The 22,632-nt window shown below is 41.2% G+C and overlaps 1 protein-coding gene across 2 annotated transcripts in view; it reads right to left on the bottom strand.

Annotated features, from left to right (window-relative positions):
* The window catches only part of LOC120561138 (GDNF family receptor alpha-2-like), a 79,599-nt gene that overhangs the window by 5,064 nt on the left and 51,903 nt on the right, over window positions 1-22,632 (bottom strand). For both annotated transcript variants that reach the window (XM_039804104.1, XM_039804105.1), the window contains exons 5-7: window positions 15,808-15,920; window positions 9,938-10,078; window positions 5,178-5,320 (exon numbers count right to left, since the gene is read on the bottom strand). In XM_039804104.1, the coding sequence (XP_039660038.1) occupies window positions 5,178-5,320; window positions 9,938-10,078; window positions 15,808-15,920 (397 nt within the window). The remainder of the gene's footprint in view (window positions 1-5,177; window positions 5,321-9,937; window positions 10,079-15,807; window positions 15,921-22,632) is intronic.

Here is a 22,632-nt window from a genome sequence, read left to right as displayed (position 1 = left end):
CCATAAGAGCAGTATGACTGACATGAACAGGCTGTTAGTCACGGGCCGCGGATTCTCCGATGCTCACTCTTCTCTCACTCTGCTTCATATAACAGGTTATCCCTTGGTGTGTTGGTCGTTTATCCATCCATCACAAACCTGACGCAATCTGTTACTAGGGCTGGGTATCGTTCAAAAACTACCGATACCCAGGGTGCGATTTTCCGGTGTTGCGTGGGATGTCCCCCTTTCTAGTCTAAATATATCCCTGCCTCTGCTGAATTATTTTTATAATTGTATCACAAAATGACAAAATGTATTCCCCCCTTAAAGTGATCAGATACATTACCAATCATTTTTGAAAGTTTTTTTCAAAAATGAAAATGTCTTAACATGAATGCAACATATTATCAGAATATAAATCCCCACTGATGATAGGCTTACTGGCCTAAAGGTAAGGTATAGTCACTAATGTAGCCATGTATGTGTAACATTAAAACATGATTTATAAAATCATGATGACAATTATTTTTTTAATAGCTTAGTATTCTATGCACCAAACATGTATGTATAAAAGGTTTTAGGCCGCTCTACACTTTATTGTAGGCCCAGTTTATTATGCAACTTCATTTTATACAATATTAGTAGTAGGGGGTCCCTGTTCCGTCTCTCTTTAAGTTAAGGGGTCCTTGGTTTAAAAAACGTTGAACACCCCTGGCCTAGACCATGTATTAATTATATACCTAAAATAGAAATAGCCTATTTTAAACTAAGTAAAGCGCTGTAACATGAACAGTCTATAGTGCGATTGAACAATAAAATCCGAGCAGCAGTTGCTGGTTGTATTTAGCCGCTACAGAGCTCCGGGACGCCGGCTACCAGCGACAGTTGTTTAGCCGCCAATAGGTGACTGTGAGCCAGCTACAGGCACCGGCAGATGATGGTCCTATCAGGGGCCGTGGTAGTTGAGTTATGCCAGAAAAAGGGAGCGTCATGTGGCACTGACAGTTAAGTTTAGTAACTAAAACGAGGGTAGTTTAGGAAAAAGATCATGGTTTGGACTAAAACAATCATGAGGAACGAACTGAAAGTATTTTGTTTTTGCCAGCAAAGTGAACACCGCTCCCTGGCTTGAAAGCGCTGCGTTGACCCTACGTTGTGCTATTTCATTTTTTAGATTATTTTCCATTGAATATTGAAGTTGATAAATAGGCCTTAAAGTGGTCATATTATGCTTTTTGGCTTTTCCCCTTTCCTTTATTGTGTTATATATCTTTTTTGTGCATGTAATAGGCTTACTAAGTGAAAAAGCCCAAAGTCCACCCCAAAGGGACTTAGTGCATTGATCAAATTAATGACTGGATGTGCCAGAATTTTCTTAAATTAAATGAAGAAACAAATAAGGTGGTTGTTTTTGGAGCAAAAGAGGAACGATTGAAAGTTAGCGCTCAGCTTCAAACGGCAATGTTAAAAACAACAGACAAAGCCAGAAATCTTGGTGTAATAATGGACTCAGACCTGAATTTCAACAGCCACATTAAGTCAATAACAAAGTCATCCATTGCAGGAGTCATCCCAAAAGGATCAATAAAGAGAAGTCTAAGTCCAAGTCTAAGCTTACTATCACCTTAAGAATATATGAAGGGTTAAAAGACTCATGTCTCAGCAGGATTTGGAAAAACTTGTCCATGCTTTTATTTTCAGTAGACTTGACTATTGTAATGGTGCCCTTACAGGCTCCCTAAAAAATCAATCAGACAGTTGCAGCTGATTCAGAACGCTGCTGCTCAAGTCCTCACTAAGACCAAGAAAGTGGATTACATCACTCCAGTTCTGAAGTCTTTACACTGGCTTCCTGTGCCTCAAAGAATAGATTTCAAAATACTTTTGCTGGTTTATAAATCACTAAACGGTTTAGGGCCAAAATACATTTCTGATCTGTTAATGCACTACGAACCTCCCAGACCTCTAACATCATCTGGGACAGGTCTGGGTCTGCTCTCTGTCCCCAGAGTCAAAACTAAGCAAGGGGAATCAGCGTTCAATTTTTATGCTCCGCACATCTGGAACAACCTTCCAGAAAGCTGCAGGTCCGCCGCAACTCTCAGTTCTTTAAAATCAAGGCTGAAGACCTTTCTTTTTGATGTTGCCTTTCTTTAATTTCTTATACTGCACTATGAATTTTATTCTCGTATTTTATCTGATTTTACTTTTTTCTTTTTTCTTATTTGTTTTTAATTGCTTTTAATGTTTTATGTAAAGCAATTTGAATTGCCCTGTTGCTGAAATGTGCTATATAAATAAAACTGCCTTGCCTTGCATTGCCATCTCCAACAGACAACACTGTTCACAAACTGCTCCAAACAGCTCTACTGTAGTCCAGCGACGAACGTGCGTCACTTTGTAACACACGTTATAATGCTCTCCTAGCTGCTAGCGTGGCACGCCCTCATACTCTGCTTCTGACTGGCTAGCAGTGCTGACCTAGCTACCGCGCATGTGCGACTCCCAACAAAGATGGAACAGAAGTGTGATGCCTCACTCTGTAGCGAAAACAGAGAGCTCAACACACAGGGTGAAAAGAGGAGCTGCAGCAATGTGCAGTACAACAAAAATAGGGTGTTTTTTGAAAATTAAACTATTTAAACCTATTCTGGTATAACCTCTAAATTAAATTATGAACCTGAAAATGAGCATAATATGAGCACTTTAAGTGTTTTGACATGGCTGGTCAAGTGGCCTTATCTATAGTATTGGAAGGGGGATCTTGCATGTTTTGTTTTGTTGTGCATATTGGCCGGTTGCCGGTTTCAAGGTATACCGCGGTTTGAAAAAGTCACGGTTTAAAAACCACAAAAATGTTCCGGGATACAGCTCCTGGGGTATGAGCTATTGTTTTATGAGTCGTCGAAGACAGAAAGTGCGGTTTAGAAATTCCCCTCCCTGCCAGTGTGTTTAAAAATAAAATACATTGAGTTCAATGGAAAAAAAGGTTTGTACCCAGACATTTCAAAATAATACATTTCAAAGTTATAATTGCAATACCGTAATACCGTGAAACCGTGATATTTTTGCTGAAGGTTATCATACCGCCAGAATCTCATACCGGCACATGTCTAGTTGTGCATGATCAACGCACCCTACCGATACCAAGACTTTTTTGATACCAATTTTATTAAACAAAAATAAATTACAACATAACAACATCATTTTTTTCGGCTCCTACTACGTGAAACCCCGTCTCTTTGCGTAAGGTAGAGTTTTTCCTGCGTGTCTCTACGACGTGTAACGTTAGCCAGCCAATCACAAGCATTATTAGATCTTGGTAGAAGCATGCTGCATGCCTATTGGCTCACTGACGCTGATGAGATTTACTGAAATTGGGTATTGAATGACGAGGTATTTTTCGATACTTTAGAGGCAATTCCATCGGTGCCTAAAAAGTGTCAAATTCGGTACCCAGCGCTATCTGTTACACACGCTGTTTTTACATGTGTGCATGCACGTGTGTGCGTACCAGTGTGGGGTCTCGCTGTGAGATTTACAGCCTTAGACAGACAGTCAGTCTTCTGCCAAGAGGACTCATACCATAACAACACTCCCCCAATTTATCTGCCATGGAAGTTTGACAAGTTTTAATTGCCAGGCATAGTTGTCTGAGAGCGCAGGGCAGCCCAAAATGTCCCTACCAGCACCCTCTCTAATTATAAACTTCCTGCTTGAGTAATCACACGTCTTATTGTTTCCTAATTACCATTTTTACAATAAATTAAACACCACGCTGCAGTGAGACAGGCACAGAGCGCTGCATTAATACTGACACACACACACACACACACACACACACACACACACACACACACACACACACACACACACACACACACACACACACACACACACACAGCACCTTTGGAGAAATCCACCATCCATTCCCTCCCCGCCATCCAATCTCTCTCTCTCTCTCTCTCTCTCCCTCTCTCTCTCCAATACCTTTCCCAAACAGACACACTGTTATTGTTATCAGTGGTGCTTGTTCATTAATTCTCCTCTTCGTAACATTTTTAAGGTTTTAATTTGCTGTCTTCACAACAATGCGGGTTTCTGCGTAAAGGACAATACTGCGGTGTGACCATTTAATGGCTGTGAAAGCCCCTGGAATTGCTCAAAATAGATGTCTTAATGGCAGTCATTCATTCAGCACGCACATTTGCATTCATAAACACTGCGCGTCGCTTGGATTTTGTGTAAATCTGTAATAGTCACTGAAAAGGGACATTTACAATAACATCAACAGCAGCAGCAGCAGAAGAAGGTTTTACAAAGTACAGTTTTAGACTACAGGGTCTAATTCAGCCAAGCTTGGTAAGGAAGGGGGTCTCCTGCAAAGGTGAAAGACATCATTAGTCTTACACCAGAAGGCTGCACGGCACATCTAAAATACATGTGTAAAGCTGAATAATATTTCATTTTGAAAACTAATCAACTGCTAGATTAAAAAAGAAGAAGAAAAACCTCTCCTTTGCCCATAGTGCAGTGAAATATTTCTGTCCTGTTCAAGAGACAGAGAGAGAGAGAGGGGGATGGTCTTTGGTAGACAATATGGTCCTGTCATTTTCACATTTTATTTGAAGAGAAAATGAAATACGGTTCTATTAAAAGACAAACACACGTGCATTCTTGCAGCACAGCAAAGACTGATGTTTTTCTGCTCCGAAAACCCAGTTATAGCCCAGTTGACTGCAGTCTTCAGGGTAGACGCCATTGAGCCGAGAACAGGCCCTGGGCCAGTATTTTAGAACCTCTAATCCAGATTAACCCCCTCCCATTTATTTCACTATTTCATTGTGTGAGAGAGAAATATAATATTTCAACCAAATGTCATCATCTTGGGTGTAGCATAAACTGTCTTATTATAAAGCGTCTGTTCTGATGTGCCAATTGCTTTAACAAGCACAGAGATCGAATGTGATGTGAATGTGAATGGTGCGAGCTTTGTGATTTTTGCCTCTGTACAAAATCCTCCTTTCATGGAAGCGGAGTGGAGGAGTGTTTCTGTGGTCCATTTTAGCAAACGTATGCAAGCAAGGAAGTTACCGGACACCGCTGAAAATGTGTGGCTATATTTGTTGCTGCCGCAAATAAATGGAACATTTGCAATATCCCAAGCAATGAAACAATCAGCGCAAACCTATTACCTTTGGGATGGAGACAAAGGGCGGTTCGGAGGTGCCCGCCGGCCAATCCGTCCCCGTCTTGGTCGTTGCAGAGGGACCAGGGACGGACACATTTTTGTTCTGCATGTTGTCTATCCCGTAACCAAAGGCCTGAATGGCGTTTCCTGCAGGGACAGAGATATAAAGTCAGTTGTTTTTCACTGCAGTCCCAGCGAGAAGCCAGCTAGCAGACAGACAACTCTAAGTCAACTTCTTGGTCCCCTGCCCAATCTTTGGCAACCGAGGGAGGGCGGAGTGGGATCGAGGAAGGATGGAGTAAAAAAGACAAGGAGAGCCAGTCTTTTTGCTTCGTCAGTAAGCTTGAGAGTTAAAGTAATCAAAAATAGCAATCAGAGATTTGTTGGGAAATCTGTCACTAAGGGAGGCCGCTCAGGAGTTTATTTTACAGTCTTACACTGCCGGATGTTTAATATTTTAAGCTGTGCCTTCTTTTTGAATGCCTAACATGTTTATAGTATGCTATCAAAGTAGTGAGTAATTAAATACAAACAACTTTGGTTCATGTCCCCGGCTCATTGCAAAAAAACGTTTTTTGTGTTGCAACAGCCGGTCTCAAATTGCAACATCCTGACCAAATACTGGCATAATGTCCGCACTTGAGATAATGAACCCCCAATTTGTTTGCCGGCAGTTGTACACTCGGAAATGGAATCTTTTCAAAGTAGCAAATCAATCAGCTTAAACAGAGGACAGCAGCCTGTGAATGCATATGAGTGCTTGTGTATCCGCCTGCAGATGCACTGTACGCATGTGTATAATTTTGTGTCTAAGTGCATGTGTGAGTCTCTGCAAAAATGTGATAAATCCCTGTTCAGTCAGCTTTTCAGCTAGATATGGTAAAATAGGGGCTGAGCACCTTTTCACTGCTCATCCGTTTTTTAAAACGAAAGGCTTGTTTCTCTTTGTTCAGCCAGAGAGAAGGCAAGGCATGTAATTGCTTGGCAACCACCTCCATTATAAGGTCAGCATGCAGATATGACTTTGAATAGATTCATGTGACTGATCAAATTCAAAACATTCCCAAACAAAAGGAGAAATGGCATTTCCCCACCACCGCACAAAGGACAAACAGGATAGTTTCGGAACACACATGCATAATCGGATGGACACAAACACAGTCCTTAGTACTCCCGATGCATGGCCACGTAGATTTGCCTGTCACATCCTCTGTCCACCTACACAGTGCTGCACACAAGCGCGCATACACCTGCACACTTAACACATACAAAAGCCCCCTTCGTGTTTCTCATTCTGTTTGACGCTGGTGACTTTGGCTGCTGCTGGGAAATAAAAAGCACAGAGAGGAACAGAGCTCGCCAGTGAAGCCTAACAACTTAAATGCTAGCAGTGAAGAGCTAGTGAAGTACTGCTGAGACACGCAATGTTACGCATCTGTTTGTCAGGGTCGTCCATAGCTCGCCTACATCCTACAGATGCCGTACGATGGGGGGAATAAAGTCATAAATCAAACTAGTTTGGCTGGAGGGCCTCCATGCAGGATGTTTTACTGCACCCGAATGTTTCACCGAGTGATTAAGCTCATTGCCAATAGCACTTCAATGTTTTAATGACTCTGGATAAGTTTTCCTTTAACCCCTGGGCTTAGCATGTATCGCCCTACCTGCAGGGACAGATGGAGCAAGAGAAAAGGGAGGAGAGAACTACAAGCGGAGACAAGAGGGGAGGAGGGGTATCAAGGTTCAGACTGTGTTTGACGTATTGCAATACCCTTTCAGCTGGAATGATTTCTGTCGGCCTCCGCACATATTTGACTAAATGTTGAAACTATTCTTCTGTTGGACTTTTCCTTTGCTTGATCTTGTAAGGCGAGAGCGGGGAAGAGAGTGTGGGTAATAAACTATTTGTCTAACACATGGTTTCAATTGCCACGTGCTTTGGTTTGCAGGGGTGAGAATGTGGGGTTGATGGGGGCCGCAGGGAGCTGAAAGATAATTTGTCAGATATATATGTATATATGTATATATAGCACTGTACAGTGAGTGTGTTTTTTGTTTGTATTCTCCTCCCTCCTTTTTTTTTCGCCTGTTCCCCTTGACTGCAGAGAGGAGATGCTGCATTTTGTGTTATTTTTCAAGACGCCTCCTCAGCTCCCAGCCTCATCCCTCATCCTGCACACTCAGCTAAAACGGTACCCCAGCAATCCATTGAAATGGTCTGAAAGCATTATCCCCACAATGGAACATGTTAAAGGCAACGGTGTCTTGTAGCGTTGATGACACTGCTCGCTCCACCATAGCAAGCAAGGAGCTCGCTGTATTTGACTTTCTCAGTGCAAGAAGCACAAGGATGTTTGAGGTAACCACTCTGTCATGCTGCACCCTGCGTGTTATGCGTTAGATGTACAGATAATATATATTTTAGCTTCTGCTGTTATTTCATTTGTGCTGGATCTGTTCCTTTTCATGACATTTGTCTGCTGCAAGGGATAAGCCCTTTAACTCTCTCAGATTGAATATGAAAATGACATGCAAATGGGTTCTTTTGTATTAAAGTCCGGGCAGATCTTGCCCAAAGGGGGGATGAGAAGTGATAAGAAATGCCTAGTTTCTGAGAAACTAAGAACATTTAATGCCAACTTAATCTGTGGGAAAGTTGTATCAAACTATGTAGCAGACACTTTCATTGGGAGTACAAGAAGTTTTATCAGTTTTATTTCCTATTTTGTCATAACCAAATAACAGAAATTGTATTTTTTTTCTTTTTGTTTTGTTTTCTCTTTCATTTAAGTAACATTATTTCACTAAAATTGAAATCAACTGAATTTTCTTTTGACATTTGAATAGCTGGAATGTCTGAAGAGCATCCGACTTGATATGGGGACTCGAGTCGCACTTAAGTCGCCAGTGGTGGAAGAGGTATCCAGATCCTTTACTTAAGTACAAGTACTAATGCCACACTGTAAAAATACTCTGTTACAAGTAAGAGTCCTGAATTAAAAATGTTACGTAAGAATCATCAGCAAAAATGTACGTAAAGTATTAAAAGTAAAAGTACTCAATGCAGAAAAGTCATCACATTTTAGAAACTCTTGTTGGCTTGATGTTATTATGTATAAATAGGGTGCGATTTTCCAGGGTGGATGCGTGGGATTTCACCCTTTCTGGTCTATATATCCCTGCAAGGGCATAACTTCACATTCAACATTGGGGGGTTGAGATCACCATTTTTGAGCAAAATTTAAATGTTGAATGCCAAACACTAATTTTCTGCATTCCGGTGATATGTCTGGAACAATCTGTGCCTTTTCTGCATCAATTTATAGTGCAAAAGTCTTAATATATGTAAAGGATATTATAAGAGGTTTTTTTTTGGGGGGGTTTGGGGGTTGCACTGGCCAGTTTTGATTATTAAATTACTTAAATTACGTAAATTCCGCTTATGTATCCCTGCCTCTGCTGAATTATTTTTATGCCCGGTGAGGGACAAAATGTATCCCCTCCTCAAAGTGATCAATGAACACGTAGAAGGATAAAATCCGAGCAGCAGTTGCTGGTTGTATTTAGCTGCTACAGAGCTCTGGGACGCCGGCTACCAGCAGCAGTTGTTTAGCCGCCAATAAGTGACTGTGAGCCGGCTACAGGCACCGCCAGATGACGGTCCTATCAGGTTTTTATGCTCCGAATATCTGGAAAAAACTCCCGGGAAACTGCAAGGTCCGCCGCAACTCTCAGTTCCTTTAAATCAAGGCTGAAGACCTATCTTTTTGATGTTGCCTTTCTTTAATTTCTTATACTACACTGGGAATTTTATTCTCGTATTTTATCTACTTTTTTATTTTTATATATTTTTATTTATTTTATAAATATAAATTTATATTTTTATTTGTTCTTAATTGCTCTTTAATGTTTTTATGTAAAGCACTTTGAATTGCCCTGTTGCTGAAATGTGCTATATAAATAAAATTGCCTTGCCTTGCCTTACCTTACTAACCTCTTAATGGTATGTGTTCTTTTTTAGCTGCAATGGCAAGTATTTCAATTCAAGTATTTTAGGTCTTTTAAATGTTTTTTTTGTGTTAAATAAAATGTATTTAAACGTTGGAATAGTTTTTTTATTTTGTGACAGGGCATTTATTTAGTCTTTCCAGGAGAGAGGCCAGGGCAGGTGTGGAGATGACTTTTTATTTAAAGCTTGATATTCCCACTGGCCGTCCTGTCCAGTGGTTCCTTTAAACCTACTTTTATTATCCTTGTCCCCTTTTACATGGGTGTTTGGATAACCAAACCTGGCTTTTTAACGAGGTTTTAAAGTGTGTTCCCACATCAGTCTTGTAGCGCCTATCTCTGGCGCTGCGTTTTAACCCCAACCTAACCCTAACCCTAACCCTATGTTATAAGCAGCCTGGATGGAACCCAGTAGGTGATACAACACTCATTATAACCACAAGAGACTTGGGCTGTGACTTGAACTCTAGCTCAGAGACTTGTGAGCATCTCTGTATTTAGCCCCACCTCTCATTATCTCCACTCCTCAACAGCATCACACCCACATGTAACTGGAGAGCTCCACGATGTTGTAAAACAGTATCTACGATCAGAACAATAAAGTTCCATTAGATGGAAGTTCATGGCCTACTCTACTCTTACATGAGTAACTACCGCATCACATGCTTGTGCTCTTATCAATATTATATGACTGTTGGGGCCCCTATCCGTTTCAAAAGCCATTTCAGATTCGTGCAGAGTATCGGGATGGCTCACTTAGGCATGTGTTATCCGTAAAGTACCGCAGGAAGTTCAGACATTCCTCTTCTTGGTTTCCACTGCCCTTGCAGGTGCACCACGGGGAGATGGTCCAGTTGGAGAAGCTGCTGTCGACGTAGTTGGGAGTCATGTCCGTCCCTGTGAGGGCATCCACACACAAATACATATATACAAATCAGTTATAGGTCACTAATGGACAATAATGGACTACATTATTTTGCAAATAGTATATAAAATGGAAAACAAAATGTTAGTCATAGGAATAGGTTTGCACTTTTTGAGTTTATGGAAAGGTGAAGCATTCTGTAATGCTTTATTTTAGATGCAAAGAGACCATTACGTTGTGATTTTTTTGCAAAGTAGGTGCTTTAGGAAGTGTGTGTGTGTGTGTGTGTGTGTGTGTGCTGTTTGAATATAGCACTACTGTACCAAACATTTCACTTTTCAAATGTGTCTCTGTGTCGATGCTTTCAGCTGCAGTCAGGGGTGTTAGATGCACTTTGTGTAGCATTTTCCAGGAAGCGCTATGGCATTTTATCACTTCATACTGCACCACTGGAGGCAGTGACTGATACTGAAATATGGACACTTCAGAAAGCACTATGCAAAAAAACCAAAAAAACGTTATTTCATGTAAATTTGCATTTGGAACTCTTCGTGAGCTCTCTGATGCCGACGCAACATTACCAAGGTGCTGTTACCAAACGCTGGCTGGGATTGAAATGCATGTACCAGTCCGGGCACATTGTTTAAGCAACATTTACTATGAGCAAACAGCTGGTCATCAAGTGTTTTAATCAAGTAAAGATTCTCTCTGTGCCTCTCCTGCCTAATTACTTCTAGTAGTGACCTGATGACCAGTGTGCTGGGGGAGATTTTAGGCCAGGAGGGAAAAAAACGGAGAGTCTCACTGCATTGCCTATCATGAGGAGGTCATGATAAACGTTTAAAAAAAACCAACAAAAAAAAACATTGTCTATAACCATCACTCTTTATCACACCATGGATCTGAAATTAGAGAAAATTATTGTGGGATTTGGAGGTAAATGTAGGGCTGCAACCAGGGGAGATTCTAGAATCAGAGCTTTAGGGGTGCCTGGCACCCTTTTAAAGTCATTTTAGAATTAGAATAGAAAAAAAACTACTTCTACTGAGCCACAGGGCCATTACTACAAATGTGAGTTGGTGTTACAAATGAAATTGGATATGTATCTATGGAAAAGCAGACATTTCCAAAATGCAGTATCAATTAATGTGGAAATTAGAGATTCATGCAATTCTTACTAATGGCTGACAAGCACTATTTTCTGAAAATGGCTCAGAATTTTTTTCTGAATAATCTAGATTCTGGGTTTCGTCTCATGATGCTGTGGTATTCCTAGAGCACATTGAACTCCTTAGCTCACAATAGATTAACACAGAATGAAGCGTAAGTTCAGGCAGGTCACACAGTCAAACTTGGCTATTATCTCAGCTTATAGTTGAGAGTTCCTAAGCCAGCACACCAGCTGATGGCTCAGCTGATTCCCGCTTATCGGTGTTTTAAGCCCCCAACGTCTCTTTCTAGGCAGCGGTGCCTGGAAGGCACTAGGATTAGGCAATGGTTATGGTTAGAGTTAGGGTTAGGGTTAGGTGCCTTGAAGTCAACGGTCGCAGCGCTGCCTGGAAGGAGACGTTAGGGTTAGGGTTAGGGTTAAGGAGACGTTGGGGGCTTAAAACACCATCGAGCCTGATTCCCTCTTTTGATTGGATTTCCAAATAGCGCGCTCTAATTAAACTGCTTTTCCCTCCACCCCAGCTCCTCCTTTTAAATTCATGTTGTCTGACTTAATCAGTGTCGTGTCTCTGTCATTGATGCTGCTCTATTCTGTACCCTATGGGGATCCTGCACTGATGCTCTCCCCGCTTAAAGATGCAGTAGGTAAGTCTTATAAAACTAACTATCTGTCACATTTGTTGAAACTTCCAGTAGAACTACATGAATTATGTAATATAAAAAAAACCCAGCTCCTCTGGCACCACCTACAGCCTGTACTGCGATTGGCAAAATTCCACCGCTCCCGGTTGATTTTCTCCAATCAGGGCCACAGGGGTGGGGTCTATCTGCCTGTCAATCACTGCTCAGGCACGTACACGCATATATAGCGTTCTCCCCTCCCCCCTCCCCGTGCACGAGCTGCAGAAAGGTTTCCCAAATCTCCGGTGAATATTGGAGTGGCTTTTCAGAGGTGGTGTGAGCTACGGGATTTTAAAGATCTGAAGAACGATGCAGATGTAGCCACATTTCTTCTCGACAGGTAACATAATTACCATGAATGATTTATCTTTCACTTGGTTATTAGTAGTCAAAAGTCCACAAAGCTACGTTGGTGAGGATGATAGTAACGTTTGCACAGTGGTCGGTCAGATATGATGCTGAAATGACTAACGCTAGCCTGCTACTTAGCATCGTTTTACTGTTGGTGAGTAAAGTTAACATTGTGTTAGTGTTTAGTTATTGAAAATGTTGTCTGTCTGACATGCCGGCAGTTCTGTCAAACTCCGTTGTGTGGGAGGGGCTTAGGAGACGGTTTGGGCTGCAGCAGAAAGGGGGGAGGGACTGAGAAGTTGTCGATGTTCAAATTTGTTAGCAAAGTCCTGGATCTTCACAATCTTACCTACAGCAGCTTTAAGGCTTTCCATACATTTATATTATTTGAAATGTATTGTTAGGAGGATAACCCCTTGAGATGAAGCTTCTCGTTAAAACAAAGACAATACAGCAAATGTACATTCACACTTGCTAAAGCTCTCCCTCATCCCGCCTCGCCCACCCACCCGTATGAAGGTAAATATGGTGCAAAAGGTGAGAGCTTGTAGAATACAATGTGAGAACTTGCAGAAAAAAGAATCTGAACTTGTATGTCAAAATTTACACTTGTAAAAAATATTCACACACATGTGATCTGAATTTGAAGTCACACAAAGAAAAAAAACACACAAGAGCTCACCGCCAGCGTTTCAGTTTGACTGTTAAAAAATGTTAAGATAATTAAAAGGTATTTATTTAGAAGCAGGCTGGTTGGTTAGTTAGCTAACGCTAGCTTGCTATTCCACCAAGCTTCCATGCTACATAAATAAGCCAGACAGAGTTGTCCCTCATCTGGCGATAGAAACCCTGCTTTCCCCGTTCTGTTGGCTCAGAGCTCCACAGCCGTAGTCCACAGGTACAAATTAGTTTTGAACCAAATGTATCGCAAGAAGTGTTGCAAAAGTCGAGGCGCAGATTTGCCACTTTGTGATGCGAGAGAGCACGTATGTGAAGCTGCAGTGACAAATTCGAGAGGTTGTAACCACTCAGTTGTGGCTGTGATGGAAAATGAACACGAGTAAATGTTGCATTACAAGTTTGCAGCTGTCATTGTGTTCATGCAAATATCAATCTACACATTTGTGAATATTTTTTCTGCGACTTCACATTCAGAATACAGGTGTGTGAATATTTTCTACAAGTGCAAATTTCAATTTACAAGTTCAGATTTGTTTTACAAACTCTCCTGTGTTTTTTTTCTTTTTGTGACTTCAAATTCAGATCACATGTGTGTGAATATTTTTTACAAGTGCAAATGTTAACATACAAGTTCTGATTTTTTGTTCTGCAAGTTCTCACATTGTATTCTACAAGCTCTCACATTTTGCACCATATTTACCTTCATACCACCCACCCCACTGACTCCTTATTGGAAACAAATCCATGTATAAAACATATTGCAGTATTAAGAGGCATGACAACATTTAGCCCATACATACAGTACACATACGTATATACATATACACTCACCTAAAGGATTATTAGGAACACCCTACTAATACCGTGTTTGACCCCCTTTCGCCTTCAGAACTGCCTTAATTCTTAGTGGCATTGATTCAACAAGGTGCTGGAAGCATTCTTTAGAAATGTTGGCCCATATTGACAGGATAGCATCTTGCAGTTGATGGAGATTTGTGGGATGCACATCCAGGGCACGAAGCTCCAGTTCCACTACATCCCAAAGATGTTCTATTGGGTTGAGATCTGGTGACTGTGGGGGCCATTTTAGTACAGTGAACTCATTGTCATGTTCAAGAAACCAATTTGAAATGATTTGAGCTTTTTCTTTGAGACATGGTGCATTATCCTGCTGGAAGTAGCCATCAGAGGATGGGTCCATGGTGGTCATAAAAGGATGGACATGGTCAGAAACAATGCTCAGGTAGGCTGTGGCATTTAAACAATGCCCAGTTGGTACTAAGGGGCCTAAAGTGTGCCAAGAAAACATTCCCCACACCATTACATCACCACCATCAGCCTGCCCAGTGATAACAAGGCATGACAGATCCATGTTCTCATTCTGTTTACACCAAATTCTGACTCTACCATCTGAATGTCTCAACAGAAATCGAGACTCCTCAGACCAGGCAACATTTTTACAGTCTTCAACTGTCCAATTTTGGTGAGCTCGTGCAAATCGTAGCCTCATTTTCCTATTTTTAGTGGAGATGAGTGGTACCCGGTGGGGTCTTCTGCTGGTGTAGCCCATCCGCCTCAAGGTTGTTCGTGTTGTGGCTTCACAAATGCTTTGCTGCATACCTCGGTTGTAACGAGTGGTTATTTGAGTCAAAGTTGATCTTCTATCAGCTGGAATCAGTCGGCCCATTCTCCTCTGACCTCTAGCATCAACAAGGTATTTTCACTCAGAGGACTGCCGCATACTGGATGTTTTTCCTTTTTCAGACCATTCTTTGTAAACCCTATGGTTGTGCGTGAAAATCCCAGTAACTGAGCAGATTGGGAAATACTCAAACCAGCCTGTCTGGCACCAACAACCATGCCACGCTCAAAGTTGCTTAGATCACCTTTCGTTCCCATTCTGACATTCAGTTTGGAGTTCAGGAGATTGTCTAGACCTGGACCACACCCCTAAATGCATTGAAGCAGCTGCCATGTGACTGGTTGATTAGATCATTGCATTAACGAGAAATCTTACAGGTGTTCCTAATAATCTTTAAGGTGAGTGTATAATAATAATAATAATAATAGATTTAATTTGTATAGCGCTTTTCCAAGGACTCAAAGTCGCTATATACATACATATACAGTACATACATAATATACATACGCACACCTACACCCATACTGGCATGTATACACATAAATAAAAGGAAAGGACAAAAAGTATCCCGAATATTTGGGTATATAAAACAAAAGTCCAGTCACACATGAGGAAAACATTTACAGCAACAGTTTGCAGCAATACATGCACACGGAAGGGCAGGGAGGTGTGCTCTCCCTGCCTCATGCGGGGAGGCCCCAGAACAGAGGCATACCGCCAAATACAGCACAAATTGCAGATGAATGAATCTATTTTGACAAAGTGGTCCTGACTGAACTAGCAATTCTTTTTTAGGGCGTGCCGGGATCAAGTTTTGTGGTTCTTCAGCACCCCAAAATCACCCCTGGCTGCAACTAACCAATATTTTCATTGTAGATGAATCTGTCTCTGTCGATTATTTTCAGTTGTTTGGTCTATAAAATGTCAGAATATGGGGAAAAATATCGATCAGTGTTTCCCAGAGCACAAGATGACGTCCTCAAATGTCTCGCTTTGTCCACAACTCAAATATATTCAGTTTGCTGTCACAGAGGAGTGAAGAAACTAGAAAAGATTCACTTTTGATTTCATAAAAAAATTAAACCGATTAATCGATTATCAAAATAGTTGGCGATTAATTTAATAGTTGACGAACCAATCGATTTATCTTTGCAGCTCTAGGTAAATGTGCGTTTTTCACTCTCAAACACACTCTCACTCCATCACAGTGTCCCCCACGGCCCCGGCTGTACTGACCGATGAGTCTTGCGTAGGAGGCCAAGCAGGCTTGATGATTGTCTTGGTTGGGACAGGTGCTCACTGTCTGCGGAGTCACCCAGCAGTTCACCATGTAATCAGCCAGCCTCGACCTGCACAGCAAAAATGAAGCACGGCACAGACAGACGGAAATGGAGAGGCAGGGGCTTAGTCACAAGAAAACGACACATGAACACAAATGAACAAATTCAAAGCACAGGGGCCTAATTCTTTGGCACCGTTTTTACTCTGAAGCATCTGCCAATTGGGACCAACATTCAACTGGGAAAGTATATGCAGCATCTGTTTCTGGGCTGCTACAACAGGCGTCCTGAATGGCAAACCAGGTCTCACTCACACCTCAGTACCAACAATCAACAACAAGTCCTCCAAACCATATGACAATATGGGTTGTTTATTCCTATCCTCCAACGGACCCAAAGGAGCGTTTTTTGTACATATGTCTAAACCAGAGAGGGTCGGTTGCGGTTTTGAACATAATGGCTACGGTTTCAAACACGTCCTTAACATTGTGAAACGGTTGCAGTTTGGTTAGGTTTAGGCGCAAAAACTACTTGGTTATGTTTAGAAAACGATCGTTAAAAATCAGACGTTAAGCGTGTGGCCCTAAATCAGGGAGAAGATTCTGTGTGCCGAGATGTAAAACAAACAGACTTAAGTTATCGTTTATCCCAACGTCTATCAAGCTGCTGAACTCCAATAGTAAATCTGTAGTAAAACAGAGCAACAGTGCAATAAATACACCATTTATTATTATTACCGTCACTTTTTAAGATGTCGTATTGTCTGTACATTCATGTGTCCTTCCTTTATGTCCTAAGATGCTTCGTTGATCTTATGATCTTATGTACATGTTTTTATGTCGATTTTATGTTTTTATGTCGGTTTTTTCTGTTAAATGTAAATGTAAATGGACTGTTTTTATATAGCGCTTTTCTAGTCTTAACGACTACTCAAAGCGTTTTTACATAGTACAGGAACCACTCACCATTCACACACATTCATACGCTGTGGCCGAGGCTGCCGTACAAGGTGCCACCTGCTCATCAGATAAACACTCACACACATTTACACTCCGATGTTACATGTTTGTGTTGTGAAGCAACAGATTGTAGCACTATGCCCAAGACAAATATCCCCTCTGGGAAGTTACTTTTAGTTTTAAACGGGACACAAACCCTTGTTTTTTTGATTCCGTCATAATTACTACAGCCACTAGAAACATAAAGATGAGTCGTAATTGTTGCTTGAACGAATGACCTATGGGTGCCTTTTTCGGGGGAGGACAGTTTTCAACAAGCTAATTACTATCTTCACGCTTGCAACATAAACCCAGCGGTAGTGGATTTGTGTAAGGATGAAAACAAAAGAGATCATATGCCTCTCATTTGGCCGTGGCTTCCAAAGTTTTATCCTGGTCATCTCGACTGTCTCCCAAACTCACTTTCCCCACAAACAAAATGGAAATAGTATGTTTGGTTTCAGTGTGCGTTTGTGATCACAGCTCTAAGTCTGTGGAGAGCCCCAGGGTGGCATTGCTAATCCACTTAAGTAGCTGTATTGGGAGTCTGTACTGTTCACATCACAGCTGCCCACTAAGTGAATCACAATCCATTGCACATTTCTCTCTCTCTTCCTCTCTGCCATAACTAATGCTTTCTGACCTGGTCTGACCACTTTTTGCAGCCATAAGTTCAAAGGTACTGTAACATTCCCCAGGCTGTCTTGTCCTCATTGAACACTAACAAACACACTGCCACCCACCCACGCACACACACACTTCGTGCCTGATAAACAGTTGACTTGGCTCATTTGTGATATTCGCCCTGATAGCTTCCTTTTCTTCTCTAAAGGACGCCATGGGGGACATTTTCAACACATCATTGGTTGATTATTGTGAGACATTTTAATGTAATTACCATAAAGACATAAATTGCCAGTTTTTATCTGGAGCCAGTGGTGTTGCCACTACTTGTTTCTTACAATTAAATGAATGGTTTGACATTTTGGGTAATGTCCTTATTCGCTTTCCTGAAGAAGGTAATAAAAAGCTTGATACCCCTTTCACGTCTGTATGGTATGTAGCTGGATCCAGGAGATGATTAGCTTAGCTTAGCATAACGACAGGAAACATTAGAAAACTGCTAACTTTGTTCTGACTAACTGTAATGTGTTAGATGGGGAGTTTTTTTTTTCCTTTGGACATAGTCAAGGTAGCTGTTCACCCTTGTTTCCAATCTTAATGCTAAGCTAAGCTATACTGTAACTATTTCCTAGGAGTATTTTCATATTTAACGGACAGACATTCTTTGTAACTTTAGGCAACAAAGCCAATAAACGCATTTCCAAAAGAAAATATTTTCCTTTGAGACAACATTTTTGTTAGCAACATTTTTTCTCCTGGTGGCAAAGTTACAATCAGTTTTTCCGTCTTATTCTGACCAACTCTAACAACCTATATACACTGGAGTCAGACATTTTCTAACCCGGTTTTTCCATTCGTCTGACAGAGCAGCTACACTGTTATGCTTTTCAGCAATGCAGCTGTCCATACCAGACATATAACAGCTTGTATCTCTTTCCTTCGCCTCATTTTATTTCTCATTCCTTTGCTATGCAAGGTTTAGACAAGGTGTACAAATAAAATGCACCTTCATTGGTGTCGCAGAAATAGTATCCTCTTTGCACATTTTGTTCCATTAAGCAACCTAGGACACTTCTGACAAAATGCAAATTCCCATGTCTCAAGCCTTTTCCAGGTGATGTTCTCTTTTAGGTACATAAAGCAATTATACCAATGATTAAAAATAGATGTGATAATAATCACTTCATGGGATATAGCACCTTTAGATACATATTTTCACACAGAATAAGGGCAGTACTGAAAACATACTGGATGTGAATTGTACATTTGCATGTATTTTCAAATTCACATATTCACATACTGTAGGTATATTAGCAAAACTGTCAAGGATATGACTTTTTGACCTGTTATCTAGTAATTTAATTGAACCGTAGTTAGGGAGACATTTTGACAGATACGTCTACAGCGTTGTATGCACTGAGCAAGAGATTCATATTTAAAAACAAACAGTGCTGATGCTGCACACCGCTGCATGCCACAGGCGACAGGAGCCTAAACAGGTGGAATGGTAATGTCACAGACATAGACGTACATACTGCCCTGTTTTTAAATATGCATTGCGGCTGTACTACTTATTATACCTTCTACGGTGGCGCTACTTGATCACTTATTCATCATTTTGTGACTTTTTCTCACGGTTCCGAAGTAATTGGCTAGGATGAGATGCATTGTAATAAGGGATACTGAGCCTTTACCTGCATGTTTATCTGCAAACACTGAATCTATTGCTTTCGGCAGGAGGGACATTGTCATTCAGGAAACTTAGAGAGGAAGGTGCATGTGGCTGTAATACTGTCTATCAGAGAGAGAGAGAGAGAGAGAGAGAGAGAGAGAGAGATCTTCTGTTGTTGCAGCAAGTTAAAGAACAATGTGCTTACAGTTATGCTGCATCTCAACTCTGCGAATAAAGAGAGCAGAGACAAGCCGATTCAGCTGAGGGGGAATATGGGGTGAAGAGGTTACAATCTTTCTGTCTCTCTGTCTTCTGTTCTCTCTCTCTCTCTCTCTCTCTCTCTCTCTCTCTCTCTGTATTTCACTACAGCAGAGATGCAGCCAGTGTGGTGTGATGGGCTTGGGCCTCCAGCAGCAAACCCCACTCAGACTCACTTCATTACTCCAACTCCATCTCCATTCGCTCTCCTTTCAAATCGCCCGGAGAGCCTCTCGATGTGACATGCTGCTAACATCACATCTAAAGCCACGCTTGAGATAATGGGATGTACAGTATGGTTGCCCTACCGTGGCTGCAAAGACTGATGAAGTTGCACACGCACGCAAACAGTGATACGCCGTACCAGAGATGGAAAGTAACAAATTACAATTACTCACGTTACTGTCACTGAGTAGTTTTTTTTCTGTACTTTTAGCAAGATATCTGTTAACAAACCGGCTTTGTGCCCTTTTCCAAATCACAATAAACTGTGATTTAATTAAATAAGCACAAGTATAAATGAGATATGAAATAAGTATAACAAAAAGTATACCTCCCCCCCATTGCCGTTAAAGAGTAACTAAGGGTGTGGGGTGATCGCGCCTTTGCAGTTGCTGCCCCCAGACTCTGGAACAAGTTACCCCCTGACATTGGCACTATTACAAATGTAGCTCTTTTTTAGATCCAAACTTAAAACTAATTTCTTGAAGTTTCTATATCACAAATTTGGGTTTCTCAACAAAATTGTTAAAAAACTACTACTTTCATTGAATTTGGGTGTTGTATTCAATTTTATGGCATTTGAAAAATAAAAGATAAAAGAATGTTGAAAAAATTGTCAAAAACATCGAAGAAAAAGTGGCTAAAAAAACTTGGATAAAAAAAAAACTCTGAAAAAAGTGCCAAAAACATTGTGGGGGGGCCGGGGGGGAGACAAGGTAGTGATGGAGTTTTTCTTTGTCACTATCGTCATGGCTGAGTCAAGGGGAGAGTCGCCAACGAGTTTTTACGCCACTGCTGCCAAATATCTATTCCGAAGCTGTAGGGGGAGCTCTATGGAGAAACCGGCGAGCAAAAAGCGAGATAACAGCAAAGAAATGGCCAAAACTGCATAGCACCCCTTTAATACATAGTAGCGGTGTCACATTTTCCCTCTCCTCTTCCTTTTTCTATGTAACCTTTTTTGATTTTACTGTTTTCTATATTTTATTCTTTTTATTGGATGTTATGCTGTTTTATTCATGTTGCTTGATGTAAAACACTTTGGATACCTGCTGGTTACTACAAAGTGCTATATAAATGAATGTTGATTGATTGATTGATTGATAAGTAACGTTTACTCTAAGTACATTTTAAATGAGCTAGGTTTTACTTTTACTTGAGTAGGTCTTTATACCAGTAATTTAACTTGTACTTAATTAAAATGTCATCAAAGTAATAGCACTTTTACTTAAGCAGAATATTTGTGTACTCTTTCCACCTTTGCACAGTACATAATGTTAATTCACACAAAAAAAGATGACATAAACCTATCCCTCTCCACACCTGTCCTTCTCTCTCATCCGTTCCTGCTCTGAGTGAAAGAAGGCACTTGTACCCACAATCGTGCCACAGACGATAAAAAAAGATATAACAGACAGAGGGAGCGAGAACAACTCTTTTGTGCCGATACAAAACCACATTTTCCATTTTTCTATTTCTTATGGACAAAAGGTCTTTTACTTTTGCGCTAACAAAGAACGTGAACGTCAGATTTTTTTCGCAGGAAAGGCAAAGACCACAGGAGATTAAAGAAACCGAACGAGCACTGTGTTTCTTTTTAGATGCAGAGCTCTTTCAGACAATGATGGCTTAAAAACAGTAATTTAAAGTTTAGAGAGGTGTCCTGAGTGTTCAGACAATGGTGTTCCAACACCGGGATTCAGCAAATTTCATGGCTTCCACGGGCTTTCCATTATACCTCGGCGAAGCGCCACTCGCTGCTGAAATTACAGGCTGTCTAGCTCAACAGAGTTTTATGGTCATTTCAGCCACTCAGCCCCCAGGGAAGTGGCAAGGGAGCCCCCACAGAGGTAGACTTCTTTCAACCAACCTGACACTTTAAACACAGTGATTCGGCTGAGCGCTGAGTGCCTGTCCATCCGGCTTGGCAGTAATAGAAAACTAATGGCTTTTTACATGGATTCGTATTCCAATCACTTGATGCCAGTGACAAACAATGTGACTCAAATCAGATGAGTGTCTGTCTTGGAAACCATTTTCCCATAATGGAGGAGGGGCAGGGAGAAAAAACAGTTATCAGGCTCCAAAGTCTTATAATAGCTTCCTTTATTCATTTTTTTTTCATTAGAAACAACAGTCTATTGAGAGTCCTATCTGGTTTAGAGACTTCCCCTCTGTGCTCCGTCTACAAATATGAAATCTTCTATGCGTGATAATTTTTGTTAAATATTACGGCTTTTCACTCTTATCACTTCCCTACGTCTTCAGCCTAGAGAGGCTTTAGAAACCCTATCTCTCACTCGTCTTAAGAAAGCACAACAATAACCATGACACAATAGCTGCCGTTACAGAAAAACAAAAGATCTTTCTCTATGCAATGCTTTTCTCCTCCCAAATGCTCCTCTGTTGCGTTCCTCCGACCTTATCTCTCCTCTCCTCTCCTCTCCTCTCCTCTCCTATCCTCTCCTCTCCTCTCCTCTCCTCTCCTCTCCTATCCTCTCCTCTCCTCTCCTCTCCTCTCCTCTCGTCACTCCTCATGCTTTGACCGCTGCCAGAGTCTCTCTAGTCTCTCTTCACTGGCTCCCAGAGCAAACTAGAGCTGATTTTAAGGTTCTTCTTTTAACATATAAGGCCCTGCATGGACTCGCACCGCCTCATTTATCTGAGCTTTTTACACCCTATACACCGGCATGCTCTCTCTGCTCCCTCATTGCTGGTCTCCTGCAAAAGAAATCTGTTGGTTATAGAGTAGGGGTTGCATTACTTCGGATTTTAGGAGTATTCTCCTACCGTGCCCTTCATCTGTGGAATGGCTTCCCACTATACTCACTCAGTTGACATTTTTAAATCTAGATTGAAAACCCACCTCTACCCTACCCTGGAAATCCAGAGTTCTCGCGAGAGCACAATTTGAATTTGCTCAGCGAGTCACTCTGGCATTCAGTAATGATGCTCAATAACTATACAGGTACATGTAGCCGAGCTGCACCAATCACATCAGTGTAGC

This window comes from Perca fluviatilis, chromosome 6 (genome assembly GCF_010015445.1).
Source record: "Perca fluviatilis chromosome 6, GENO_Pfluv_1.0, whole genome shotgun sequence".
Taxonomy (NCBI): Eukaryota; Metazoa; Chordata; class Actinopteri; order Perciformes; family Percidae; genus Perca; species Perca fluviatilis.
The sequence above is the reverse complement of the archived record's forward strand: the minus strand, read 5'-3'. Positions and strand labels throughout refer to the sequence as shown.